Genomic DNA, 13,152 nt, shown 5'->3' with positions numbered 1-13,152 from the left:
CCGGTCGTTATTCTGCCCGTGGGGCCCACAGTCAACCTCGGATTGAGACGACTCCAAAAGGAAAGTTGTTCGTCTCGACGACGCGCATAACTTTCATGTGGACCACTCTTCTATCCGACGTCATCTTGGTGACTCTACTGTTTAATCTTTAAACAGCTCTCATCCTGCCACGGCTGGACTTACATATCTTCACGTCGATGTCACTCCATGCCATCAACTCTTCTTGTGATGTCTTCAAAACTCGACCATCACGTATCCAATATCTCCAATACCGTACATATCCGGTATAAACAACGTACGACAAACCGGTGCCCTCCCGGATCATCGTAGCCTTCACTTCCATTGTTCTTTCGCACGAACGTCCCGCATGACCTTGATCCTCAACCTTAGCTTCTCCCAAGCTTCGTCCCTCGATCCCGTCATCGACCACGTTCCTCTAGCTCCGGCCACACCTGAAAGCGAACACACAAATAACCAGTACGAGCACAAGTCCACGACTTGACTGAGGGTAAGTTTCACACAACTCACGCCATGTTTTCACATAAGAAACTAATGGATCAGCACACCACTAGCAAAGCACTAAGTCCAAACAAGATACATGTTATCACATAAATATCCATATTATCCAAAGTATCCACATCAATGTTTCATCTAAAATACTTGCCAATGTTACACATCACCTATGAGCTACATGTCATCACATAAATATCTATATTAACCGCCACTGTAGATCGTGTGCCGGTGACCACTAAAGAGCTCCAGTGGCGGTGAACGACCACCGCCACGGGTGCTAGAGCACCGGTGGCGGTGCTGGTCGTGCGAGTGCTTTCACTGCCACCGGTGCTCTACTAGCAGTGGCGGTGGTTGCTCACCGCCACTGGTATTCGTTTTGGATTCCTCCAACAATGTCCAGTGGCGGTGAATTTTTTGGACCAGCTGTACCGCCACTGGAGCTCGTGCGCCAGTAACCCATTCTGGCGTAGTGTGGTCGTCATATATATCCGGTCATCTTGCGCTGGAATGGCTGCTACACTCTGTGCTTCGATTCCTCTTTTCCTTCTGCCTGTCTGCCTATACTGTATCTTAATAAATGCTAATTTCCAAAAAAATTGTGAGAAGTGGAATACGAATGCTTGAGTAACATCTTGGTGTAAGACTTTACACATGCGCGATGGCTAAATTGTCACCTACCTAGACAATGCAATTGGCGGATTTAGAAATTTGAACCAGGATGTGACTGTGGTAAATGTCTATATGGATTTCGAGCCAAGTTGGATTTTTTTTTCAGAAACAATTACTACCTGGCATAAGATCTAGGTTGAAATTTCAGGATGAACCGTGGCCCACCCTGTCCACTATCTGGATACACTCCTGAATACAAGCCCAATAAAAAATGTGTCATGCCAGGGTTTGAAATTTGGATTTTGAATGCCCCCAAAGCCATATACTCCGTTTTTCAAAAACATTTCGAACAAATTGACAAAATTTTGTTTGAATTTGAAAATAAATAAAAAATCATATGCCTTAATAATAGATATGTAGAATCATGCTCAACACGACATTTCTGTTAGCTTGCTGGTATGTCCTTTTCGTGCTATAGATCCCAAGTTCGTCAAATCCTATAGAAACACGATGTGATTTTTTTACATGTTTTCTAAAAATCTAGAGCCCGGACATGTTAGTTTTGATAAGACTATGCTGAATTGGCGGCACGCCTCATTTGTGGTTGCAAGAGGAGGGCAACACCGACGAAGACAAGGAAAAATTAGAGCTTCAGACTATATTCGGAAAGGCTTTCAATTACAACTCCACTAACTTCACATAGCTTCCTACTATCAGATCAATAACTTTGAATTAGAATTAAAGAATCTTCCAACTAAATTTGAAATATTTTCAAGTAACTTTGATTAACTTTCAACTAAGAATACAAAATGTTTCCCTGATTTGAGTAAATTTCATCTAAATTGAGCAACTTTCAATAAAAATCCCACAAACTTTCAACTTTAATCCAACATTATTTACTGATTTGGGAGACTATCAACTAAATTCAATCTTCCAACTAAAAGTATGAAAGTTCCAAGCCAAAATACAAAGCCCAGATCTCCTACTTCAAGGAGTGTAAGAAAGAGGGGGGAAGTAGAGTTTTTATCCTGATCTTCTTTCATCAACATTTCGTTCCACAACTACCCGAAATGGACAAATTGGCCACTTGATCGACCTAGACCGTTATTGTTGCCAATTTTGAGTGGTTTCTGACACCTGACAAGTAGGGCCTAATGAACTATAAAAAAGAGGGAAGAAACAGAGACAAGGTGAGAGGAGAGGAGGAGGAGATGGTGATCGGTTGCTGCGCCGCAGTTGCTCTCGCTAGAGTTCGAGGAGGGCAAGGTCGATAATGGGAGTTCGAGGAAGTTGCTCGACCGGCAAGTACAAACTTGGCCTTGGCAACGAGGTTTCCCATGACGAAGTTATGCTTGTCGAGGACGCCACAGGTGAGCGAGTACTCGAACTGCCACACTTGCATAACCGCCGCTCCCGCAGCTTGCCACAAACATTAGCGAGAGAAAGGCACTGGTATCATCATGGGAGTGTAGTGTTGTGCCTGGCAGTGAGAGACCCTCACACATGACATTTTCCTTCGTCGAGAACTTCTCGCTTGTGTAGGTGTCGGACATCACCTACATGGTTGTCCAGGAGACCAGGAGCAGCACATTGCATGTCGTGCGACATTGTAGAGGCACGCCTCAATAGCCTTCTCTACCTCTTACACTAGGGACCCATGCCTCAATAGCCTTCTCTATCTCTTACACTAGGGACCCACTGGTCAAGCGCCAAAACCATGGCATGTGAGCGGCAGTACCGCTCCGGGTCTGTCAACGGACCAACTTTTGTATGGTTGAAGTTGAGAGATGAAAAATCCCAATGGACCAGCTATAGGACAGCAGTCGGGTTGGTGCTATGGACCATCTGGTGCCACAAGAACGATGTGGTCTTCAACGGCGCCGCACCGTCTCTCCAAAAGATGCTTTTCAACATTCGTGAGGAGGCGCTGAGATGGGAGAACGTCGGGCTTCTTAGGAGTGGCCCGTCGTTTGCGGCCGCTTTGGCGAGTGGTTTTTTTTTATCGAAAATAGTAGGAGAGGCTCCTGCTGTGGTATATTAATAATAATAAAGTACAATTACATATTTACAGACAGGGACATGACCCTGTTTTAATCTAAAAAAGGCCTATCAAAATATCAAAATGATGTGACAGGGTTTTAGGTACCCTAAAACCAAGAAGATAAAGATCTGCTCTAAATTTCGCAACCAGAGTTGGAAAGTAGCTCTCTCCACTTCAGAGATCAGCTTATTTCGAATTTTCCAAATATTCCAAGCTGCTATGGCAAACACTTCAAAAAGTAGGGGGTTATTAAATTGCCTTTTGATTCCAGGGAGAGCTTCTAGGCAAGTGGAGTTTCTAGGCCACTGCATATTGATATGTTGCCAGCATCTTTTACTGAATGAACAATGTAGGAATAGATGATCTAGGGTCTTTTCACAATCAGAGGAGCAAAGAACACATGCCAGGCTGGAATCAATGTTGTAATTTTTCCCTGTGGCGAGTGGGTTGCTTTTGTTTTCTTTAGCCACTTGGTGGCGTTGTAACGGTGTTGTAACTGGCCTTCTGCCCTTTCTTTTTCTTAATTTGATGATGCACCCGCTGGTTCGCATTCTTGAAAGAAAAAAAATCCCAATAAATAAAGAAAAATATCTGAAAAATAAGGGCCAAAATTAACTTGGCCTTGAGGGATGAAAAGTATATCTCTTTCTTTCTTCTTTTTTTCACCATATATCTTGTCTATTCTGGAGGACCCGCCTTCTATTCTCTCTCGTTGTTCGGAAACAGTTTGTCCTGTCCAACACTAATTATTTCTAATTTTTATTATTTGTCTTATCTGTGTCACATCTAAGAAATTGCTTACCTGTCATCCTTCGAAATTCTTGATAGCACGTAACTCGGGATAAGTACCACGCGAGGGGAAAACAATTGATACACACATCTGACCTGATGGCCGGACTGGAGGAGAAAGACTTCGACATTTTTCGGTACTTGCTACTGGAAAAGAAGAAGAGCAAATGCAAGGGAAGGAAAGGAATGGAGAAAGAAATTAAAATGACTATCTCATGTCTTTAGGTGTCTTAGATGTCTATACTTTACTTAATCACGGCTGATGATATATTTCCGGTGTTTGCCAATGCAAGAGACCAGCTTACGTCTGCGCTATAGTCACTTTTTAGTAATCATTACTACTGTACCATTTCCGGCAATCCCTAATCATCAGGCTTTACTCAACAAACTTGCAGAACATCTAATTAGTCATCCACCATCTCCATGTCGACTGGAATTGACTTACATACATGTACAGGATTTTGTTCATCACTATAGGATATGTGTATATGAAGCTATACCTATAGCTAGGCTATGTGCTTTATCATGTCCTTGTAGGTTGAGTGATTGAGCAATGCAAATCAAATCCTTGCTTTGCTGCTCGGTCTACAACTGAACCTTTTTCATTTGCGTCTTGATTAATTGCTCAGTCGCTCAAGCAGGCGCTCAGCAGACGTACGCTTAAAGCTAGATTTTTTTACCGAAACGCTTAAAGCTCGATTCATATTCAAATCCTGGTCAGACAGAGATTCATTCATCTTTCTTGCATGACCAAAAAGCTTGGATCTTTAAGTTCAATCAAGCTTCCACTAAAGTGGTGGTGCTCTTCCTTTTCTTCCCTCTAAACTAGGAACAGAAAGAAAACTCTACATTTTGCATGTGCAGTTGGCTTCCATTGGCTGCCTTGCTCTGAAAGAAATTTGCAGTGGCTTGCATCACTACTACTACTAGCTTAGCTACTAGCCTGCACATCTCTTCCTCTTTAAGGCACAGGTCTTGTAATAAAATAGTCCATGATGTTAGCTAACCTGCATTGCCTACAAAACATTTGTAAAAAGAGTGTCTTTTATGCCCCCAGTGAAATGTGCACAGGTCTCACTCCAACATTGGCTTGGCCATGAGGTACAAGCCTAGAAAAGCAGAGGAACGCCCATGAGGCCATGAGGGAAATTAGGAGGACGCATATCAAACAATCGGGCTCATTGGCTGCTCTGATTCCATTTGAGATGCACTGCAGCTACAGCATTCCCTTTATTTCCCTGTCACGAGAAAGATCCATGAGATGAGAGGTCCACGGGAAGGTGTAGTCGTCGGTCTGGTCGTTGTGTTCGTGCTTTATGCAAAGTGTAAGCAGTGATCATAATTCATAAAGAGCTCTTGGCCATCGGAGGTAGCATTGTGAGACGAAATAGTTTTAATTGGTGGCTACGGCTGGAGACTTTGCCTAAGAGTTTTAGTTAGTGAGTACCTGTATGTATTTGCTGAAAGTGCTCGTCGTCTGCTGCTATTATTTGCAACCAAACACGTACAAAAAGCTCTGAGAATAGACTCTCCAGCGGTCCAACCATGTCTTCTTCTGCTATTACCTGTATTTTCTGAAACCTCTGTTGAAGTTCATGCATGATTGGAAAAGATGCGTGGATGGGCATTGTCGTAAGAAACGTCTTGGGTCTCTCTTCTACTAGTACCTGGTATGCATGCTTAGCTGATTATCTCCCATAAAGAGCTCACTGGGATGTACGTACAGTTGAAAGAACGGCTCAGGCGTCTCCAAGCAAGCTGAACGTACGAGCCTCCGCACTGCTGAACCGAACCGCGTCCGTTGCTTGCTCCTTCAAAGCAACCTCCGGTGACCGGTGACGGATGATGAATCATATACATTGTTTGTGTTGTGCCTCACAAATTAAAGGAGCTGATGAAAAGGAGGGGTGCCGATCGACATCTGCAAAGCGTGGCCATTTGGTCGTGTGTCTTTGTTGGGCGGGGTACGTAGCTGGTAATGATTCAAGTTGGAGACTCCTGCCAAAAACATTTTTGGATTTGCTTGCAAAGGTTTTATCGTGTTTGTGGCATACAAATGAATCAACACAAGGGAAGACACTGAGGTACTGTTACTTCTGAACCGTTTCAAATCTAGCTTGATCCAGTTTTGGTCCTCCGTTGGACCAGGCTGGAATAGATCGAGCCGTTTTGTAAGTCCAGGTCGTAAATAAGACCACAAAGAGAGCTGAAGTTGAATACGAATAGTTCAAGACTGGCAAATGGATTTTTTTTTTAGAGAACACACAAATTCATCTTTTTTAGAGAGCAATGTTTTCACGTGTATGATGGTCCTATTGGCAGTTCGACATCCAGCCTGATCCATTACTGCATTGTCCACAATGACGAAAAAAAGTAGACACTCGGTTAGACAAGCCCACCTTCGCCAAAAAGCCTAGACCAACACCACGAGTCCACAACGCATCACCCCAGCCCAAAAGCCCAGTCACGCCGGCGAGCCCAGTTCCTCCTCATCGTTCACGCACGCTCCCGACGAGACGACGACCGGCGTCGGCAACAGCTCAGCCTGCTCCACAGCACTGCATGCCATCCCCCACCACGCTCGCCTCCTTCAACGCCCTCGTCGCCTCGCTCGCTCGCTCTGGCCGCTCGGCACAGGCGCTCTGCACGTTCTGCGACATGCTTGGGCGGGGCTTCACGCCCGACCATTTCACCCTGCCCCCCGTCATCCGCTCCTGCGCGATCACCGGCTCCGCTGCTCTCGCATCATCTTCGCACGCTCTCTCCGTCAAGATTGGCGCCCATGGGAACCTCTTCGTGGGGTCGGCGCTGGTGCTCTGTTATGCCAGCCTGTCCAACCTCCCAGACGCCCGGAGGCTGTTCGACGGAATGCGCCACAGGGATTCCGTTTTGTGGACATCCATGCTATCCGCATACGCGCAAGGTGGGAAGCCAGAGGAGGCGCTGCGGTTCTTCGGGAGGATGGTGGTAGCTGAGGTGCAGCTGGACGCTGTCGTCATGGTTAGCCTTCTTCTTGCATGCGGGCAGCTCGGGTGGCGACGCCATGGGAGAAGCGTGCACGCGTGCTGTATCCGGATGTTTCTGGGGATGCCGTTGTCGCTTGGGAACGCCCTTGTGGACATGTATGTCAAGTGTGGTGAGCTTGCATTTGCCGAACAGGTGTTCTCTATGATGCCCAGACGGGATGTTATCTCGTGGAGCACGCTGATAGTTGGCCATGGTTTGAGTGGGCGTTCTGATGTTGCTTTGAGGCTTTTTGACGAAATGGGGATTGAAGGAGTGGAACAGAACTCGGTCACATTCCTTGGGGCCCTGTCAGCCTGTGCACATTCAGGCATGGTGGACAAAGCATATGCTATATTTGAGCAGATGAAACAGCAGGGTATCAAGCCTGAGCTGAAGCATTACTCTTGCATGGCTGATGCGTTAGGGAGGGCAGGCCGTGTTATTGAGGCAGTGAATCTCATAGAGGAAATGCCTTGCAAACCTGACGAGGCTATGCTTGGTGGTGTTTTGGCAGCTTGTCGAGTGCATGGTGAAATGGACGCTGCTGAACGGATTTCAAAGAGATTGATGGGCATGTCTCCTGCAAAGAGTGGATACTATATGAGCTTGGCAAACATATATTCAGATGCTGGAAGGTATGGTGATGCAGAGAGAATAAGAGGCTTCATGAAAGAAGTAAAAGTTGACAAGCTTCCTGGATATAGTTCAGTTGAACTGGATATTTCTATCTCCGAATCACAGTTTGTATAACTAGTTGCATATAGCGGGCAACGGATTTTTAAGCACTTGAGCAGTTTAACGAGTGTTTTTTTGACGGATAAGTTTAACGAGTGTGGTGACATACACTCAGTTCAGTACTTCAATATATGCTTTGAAGAAAAATATAGGTACCTAATGCAAGGGAAGGCGCAAATGACATGATTGACCACTCAACAACACAGTTCTGTGGTCGATTATAACATTACAAAAATTTGAGTTGCTAAGTTGGAGCTGTCAAAATGTTAGTGTCGATTATAACATTACATTTCTGTTGCTGAAATGGTGCTGTCAAAGTGTCAAGTGTGGAGAAGTGTGAGGAAGCCACTTCTTCCAGCCGATAAGGACAAGATTCAAGAGGTCGATGAATCAAAATAGATCATGGTTGGAATATGTGCCTCTCTTCTTTGGTGAATAGCTTCTGAAACTGACAAGAGATTATCTCCACATATGTGGAGATCTGATCAGCAAGGTTTAATTTAGGCTTGATGTTGTACTGAAAGAAAGTCTTTAAAAAAATGCATTGCTGGTACCACTGGTAACGCTTATTCACAGGCACAATCTTCTCTGTCCAAAGTATACCGTCTTATGGTGGAACTGGAGAGAAGACAATAATATTCTTAAATCGTTTCTGTTGGCCATGTCAATAATTGATGACGTAATGAAGATTGTGTGATATCAACTCTAATGTTGTTCAAAATACATAGTATCAAGTGATTTTTTTGCGGGTAGTATCAAGTGAGTCTTTTTTTACCAGATTCGTAACTAGGAAAACATCCACATTAGCCGCTCCGCATATTTTATCTTACCCGTTATTTTTTAAACCAATTCGTTTCACCCAGCCGCTGTTCTGAAAGCTTTATCCATATGGTGGTGCACTGGTGCTGAGTGCTGAATCTGTGGGTTTGACCATGTGAGTGGGTAACTCTGTAGAAGGAAATGAAGAAAGGCCAGTCCTAGAAATCAAATTATCTCACATGCTCATTTCTGACTTTCTACCATCTACATCTGCTGATGTTTCCACTCACAGACCTTGCGCGCTCTGCACCCGCGTCATGGCTTTTGTAGCCTTGTGCCCACCTTGCAGGTTTAGCCGGGACCTCCTATGTAGTACTCACTCTGTTTCTAAATACTTGTAAATTTGCACTAAAAACACGACAAGTATTTAGAAACGGAGTGAGTAGGTAGTTTGGCAATCTCCATCGTTTCTCACTAATCTACCCTCCGTATGGACCGTATATTATAAACACCTTCAAAGGTTGAGTACACTCGACCCCGAAGAAATTTCATTGTCTATTTGTCTGTACGGTGGAACGGGGTGACATCCGTGGCTTCAATCCTAGTATGAGCGCGGTACTGGTGCACAAAACATATGGAGTTGAGGTGTTCTGAAGCTTCCAAAAAAATATATGAATATGACGAATATTACATATGGATATGCAAAATTTCATCTAAAACCTAATTAATCAGCTATTTTTTTACTAGAAAACTGCAAAAGAGGCTCCTACTGTGATATACTCCATCCGATTCATATTAATTGTCTCAAATTTGCCCAAATATAGATGTATCTATGTCTAAAAAACGTCTAAAGCATGTAATATTTCGACAATTAATATGGATCGGAGGAAGTATTTATTAAATAACACAAACTATACAAAACAAAGTAGGGCATAGCCACCTAGATTTTACCAGAAGGGTTGCACTGAAAATATGATGTTCATGGGGTTTTCTGGTTTTCAGTTAGCCACCATGTGTTTATCAGTTTATGTTAAGTCACTAGGTTTTCTGGTCTCAGTTACCAAGTTTTTTGGTTAAGTCAAAATAATCAGGTACGTTTTCTAGATTCGATCGCCATTCTCTTAGGTTTGTTCACCAAGTTTCTTGTGTCAGCGTTGTTCTCCGACTACAATTGTGGCCAATTTTCATTCTTGGAGTGACTACAGTTGAAGAATATTCTGAGACGAAAAAGTGAAAATCTGCAGCAAAATGTTGTAGTGATCGCTCACCCCGCCCGGAAACATACGACGTGGATTTGTATACACGAAAAACAATGTTCACAAACAGTGCATCGATTAATTACTGTTGACCACCGATCACTGTAGCAAGCACAGTTACGTCTAGGGTGTCAAATACTGTGGCGGAATACTCCAGCAGTACTGTAGGTCACCACCAAACGGACTGAGTTCAAAGCTTGCAGATCGATCGGCTACTCCTCGTGTTGAACGGCAAGATAAATCTAGGTACCTTCCCCAACTAGAATCACCATTCGGTTATTTGATTTGAGTGTTGCCTTCCATGAACATGTGAACAGAAACCAAATAAGTTGTTACTCTATGGAAAAATTCATGATCGTTCGTAAGTACTATATTATATTTTATTTTCAATATGAATGTAATGACATCAACTTGATGTCACATAGATTGCCTACTGCTATACTCCCTCCATTTCACAAACGTTGGCATTTTTGTTTCGTTAAGACAAGGCTTTGACCAATGAAAACTCTATTGATATGTGTTTTTTTGTACATGAAATTTATATCAATGGATTCGTCTTTAAAAATTCTTATTAATGATCATGGTTTCGTATCATATAACTTACATATTAATAGAGTAATTCTTGGTCAAAGCCTTGTCTTAACGAAACAAAATACGCCAACCTTTGTGAAATGGAGGGAGTATAATTGTTGTTTAAAGTCTTGTCGGAAAGAAACAAATTACACTCTATATCCCTGCAAAAAAAATTACACTCTATAAGAAGAAATGAAAGTACAATATAATGTGAAACAAAATAATACTTCACCATGAACCTAGGACTCACTAGCGCGACTAGACTTCTTTTCGGTTCTTGTGGTTCTCGTTTCATGCAACTTTATTTTACCTCTCATGTCTTGAATGAAAAGGCCGAGCACTTGCAAGTGACTACAAGTAATAAAATGTACCCAAACATCTATGAAACTATCCAAAAGTGATGGTAGGTCCAACTTGTATAGATCGACCTAAGTCCCCTAAGAAGTCTTTTTTTTTTGAACGAAATCGGGAGGGGAGGCCCCTACCTAATTTTAAATTGACCGGAGCCGGAAGGCTCAAAGTTTATAGGTTACAGGAACAAATTTATACAAAGGAAACAAGAGAAAACAATCTAGTCTGGTCAGTCCTCAATCCATTGGTCGGCAGCTTGTCTTTCGTTTTTCTTGAGACGGCTGGACCAAAGCTTCAACGTCTCGGTACATTGTCTTGCAACAACAATGTGCGGAATATTGCGATCATCAAACACTTTGCGGTTTCTAGCAAGCCAGATATTCCAAAGGATAGCCACCAGAACCACCACCCACACATTTTTCTTGTTTGGAGCAATAACAACCTTGCCATCAGTAAACAGGTCCCTCATGTCTTGAACATTTGAAACATCCAAACCTAGATATTGGAAAATCAGAGCGGATCGGGGACAAAGCACAGCAAGGTGGAGGGCGGACTCGCTTGAGTTGCAACCAAAAGGACATTCATCCGAGGTGAGAATCTGTTGCTTCATAAGAATAAATCTGACTTTAATTCTACCTTTCACCCATAGCCAAGCGAAGATCTTATTTTTATTAGGAGCCGAGCATCTCATAATAGCAGCGCAAGCATGGTCAAGGACTCCTCCAATGTTTGATAGACGGTACAATTCCCGAACTATAAAAGATTTAGAACGATTCATTCTCCAAAGCCTCTGATCATCAGCATCTTCATCCGGCTCCCAATCTGAAATAATCTGAGAAAGAACTAAAAGTTCCGCAGCTGCTCTGTCCGAGGTAACATGTCAATGAGGAACATTCTCAAAACCAATCCGGTAACAATCGGCAACCGAAATGTTCTTACGAGAATAGCATGGGAGTAGATAGAAGGAAAAGTAATAGTAAAAGGAACATCTCCTAGCCAACAGTCATTCCAGAAAGAAGTAGTTTTCCCATCCCCTGTGATCGCCACCGTGAGCTAACGGTAAGCTTCAATAAAGGAGCTAACCTTTTTCCGGATTCCATTAATAGGGAGAGAATCACCCACATCCCTCATACTATAGGAAGCTTTCATGATCCATTTTGCCCAGGGAGAACCTCGATTGATATGAACAAATTTTGCAAGGAGACATTCGTTTTGAATCTCAAGGTTTTTGAAACCCAGCCCCCCTTCATCAATGGGCCGACAAAGCTGATCCCAAGAGACAAGACAATCGCTTCCGGATGACACATTTTTTCCTTTCCAGAAGAACGATTTGCGAAGCCTGTCAATTTTTTTAATAACCCATTTAGGTAAGCAAATGCATGACATGAAGTATGCATGTAAGGCTGAAAGTACAGACTTAGTGAGGATGAGCCTTCCTCCCAAAAGAAGTCATCTTAATCTTCCAAAGTAACGCCTTCAAGAAGTACAATGCACACACATCGATGTAGTTTGTAGTCAGGGACGGAGCCAGGATTTAAGATTGGGGGCAAATAGTAGAAGTTTAAGATTGGAGGGAGAAATTAAGTACAAATGCTGGTATTTTTCTATTTTTCCTCATAAAATCACTAAATTAATGCTAGTATTCTTTCTTAATCATTTAATTTGCTTTTATTTTACGATGGGCGAATCCCCCCTGTGACCCCCCTTGTTTCTGTCCCTGTTTGTAGTTGTACCCAACCAACAAAGGCTATATCATGGATTTTCTTTCTTTCTAGGAGGGTAGGTTCAACCAACTAAGGGAAGACCATTGGTCCCAAAAACAACTCTTCAACAAGGAGATGGTGTATGTTTGTTGTTGCTGGTTTCGACCAATAAAAGATAAATCACATGCTTTCACGTTGGAAGCGCATCAAAGAGTGGTCAGGGCACCAAAATCTCAATCCACAACTAATCAACTAAGATCAGGTCAGTACGCCGCCTAAGCCTTTGTTTAAAACCACCATGGTATCCTCCAAAGTTGGCTACCTCGTGATGAACAATCGCCGAAACTCCTCCTAGGAGAATATGCAGCAATCTCGAGACCCACAACCAACCTGGCCAAGGACAACCAGATGCAAACGATGAAGGAGTTTGCCACGAGCCAATGCAGGCTTCCACGTGGCTATAGGCGTGAGTACATTGTTTGCAAATGTTTTGGTCATCGGGAAACAACCCGCGAGGAGGCCACATGTGCACGACCAACGCATTTCCCTCAATACTATCGACACGCGAGCCAGATCCGCCATAAGCTAACCACATGTAATCAGGCCATATTATGTGCCCTTAGACGTCACATCGGGTTACTTGCTACCCTCGCTACAAAGTCTAGAAGAATCAGCCACCATGCGCCCGTGGAGGAATCACTATGAACTGTCATAGAACATCCGCACTTGATTGATCCCCAGCCATCTGCGAAACATCCGAACATCTGCTACCCTGGCTACAGAATCCAGAAGAATCTGCCGCCGCCAAACAATCTCC

At 43.4% G+C, this 13,152-nt stretch overlaps 1 protein-coding gene across 1 annotated transcript; it reads left to right on the top strand.

The window, feature by feature from the left end:
• The first annotated feature begins 6,403 nt into the window (after positions 1-6,403).
• Positions 6,404-8,344, top strand: LOC100842330 (pentatricopeptide repeat-containing protein At4g14170). The gene has a single exon (XM_010234922.3). It carries the CDS (start codon positions 6,515-6,517, stop codon positions 7,706-7,708), a length of 1,194 nt encoding a protein of 397 aa, XP_010233224.1. The 5' UTR covers positions 6,404-6,514; the 3' UTR covers positions 7,709-8,344.
• Positions 8,345-13,152: the final 4,808 nt, after the last annotated feature.

This window comes from Brachypodium distachyon, chromosome 2 (assembly GCF_000005505.3).
Source record: "Brachypodium distachyon strain Bd21 chromosome 2, Brachypodium_distachyon_v3.0, whole genome shotgun sequence".
Lineage (NCBI taxonomy): Eukaryota > Viridiplantae > Streptophyta > Magnoliopsida > Poales > Poaceae > Brachypodium > Brachypodium distachyon.
Note: the sequence above shows the minus strand (reverse complement) of the source record. Positions and strands in the feature narration are given on the sequence as shown.

Bases quoted from the DNA above. Each gene is read 5' to 3' on its own strand.
- LOC100842330 (XM_010234922.3), top strand. From the start codon at position 6,515: ATGCCATCCCCCACCACGCTCGCCTCCTTCAACGCCCTCGTCGCCTCG.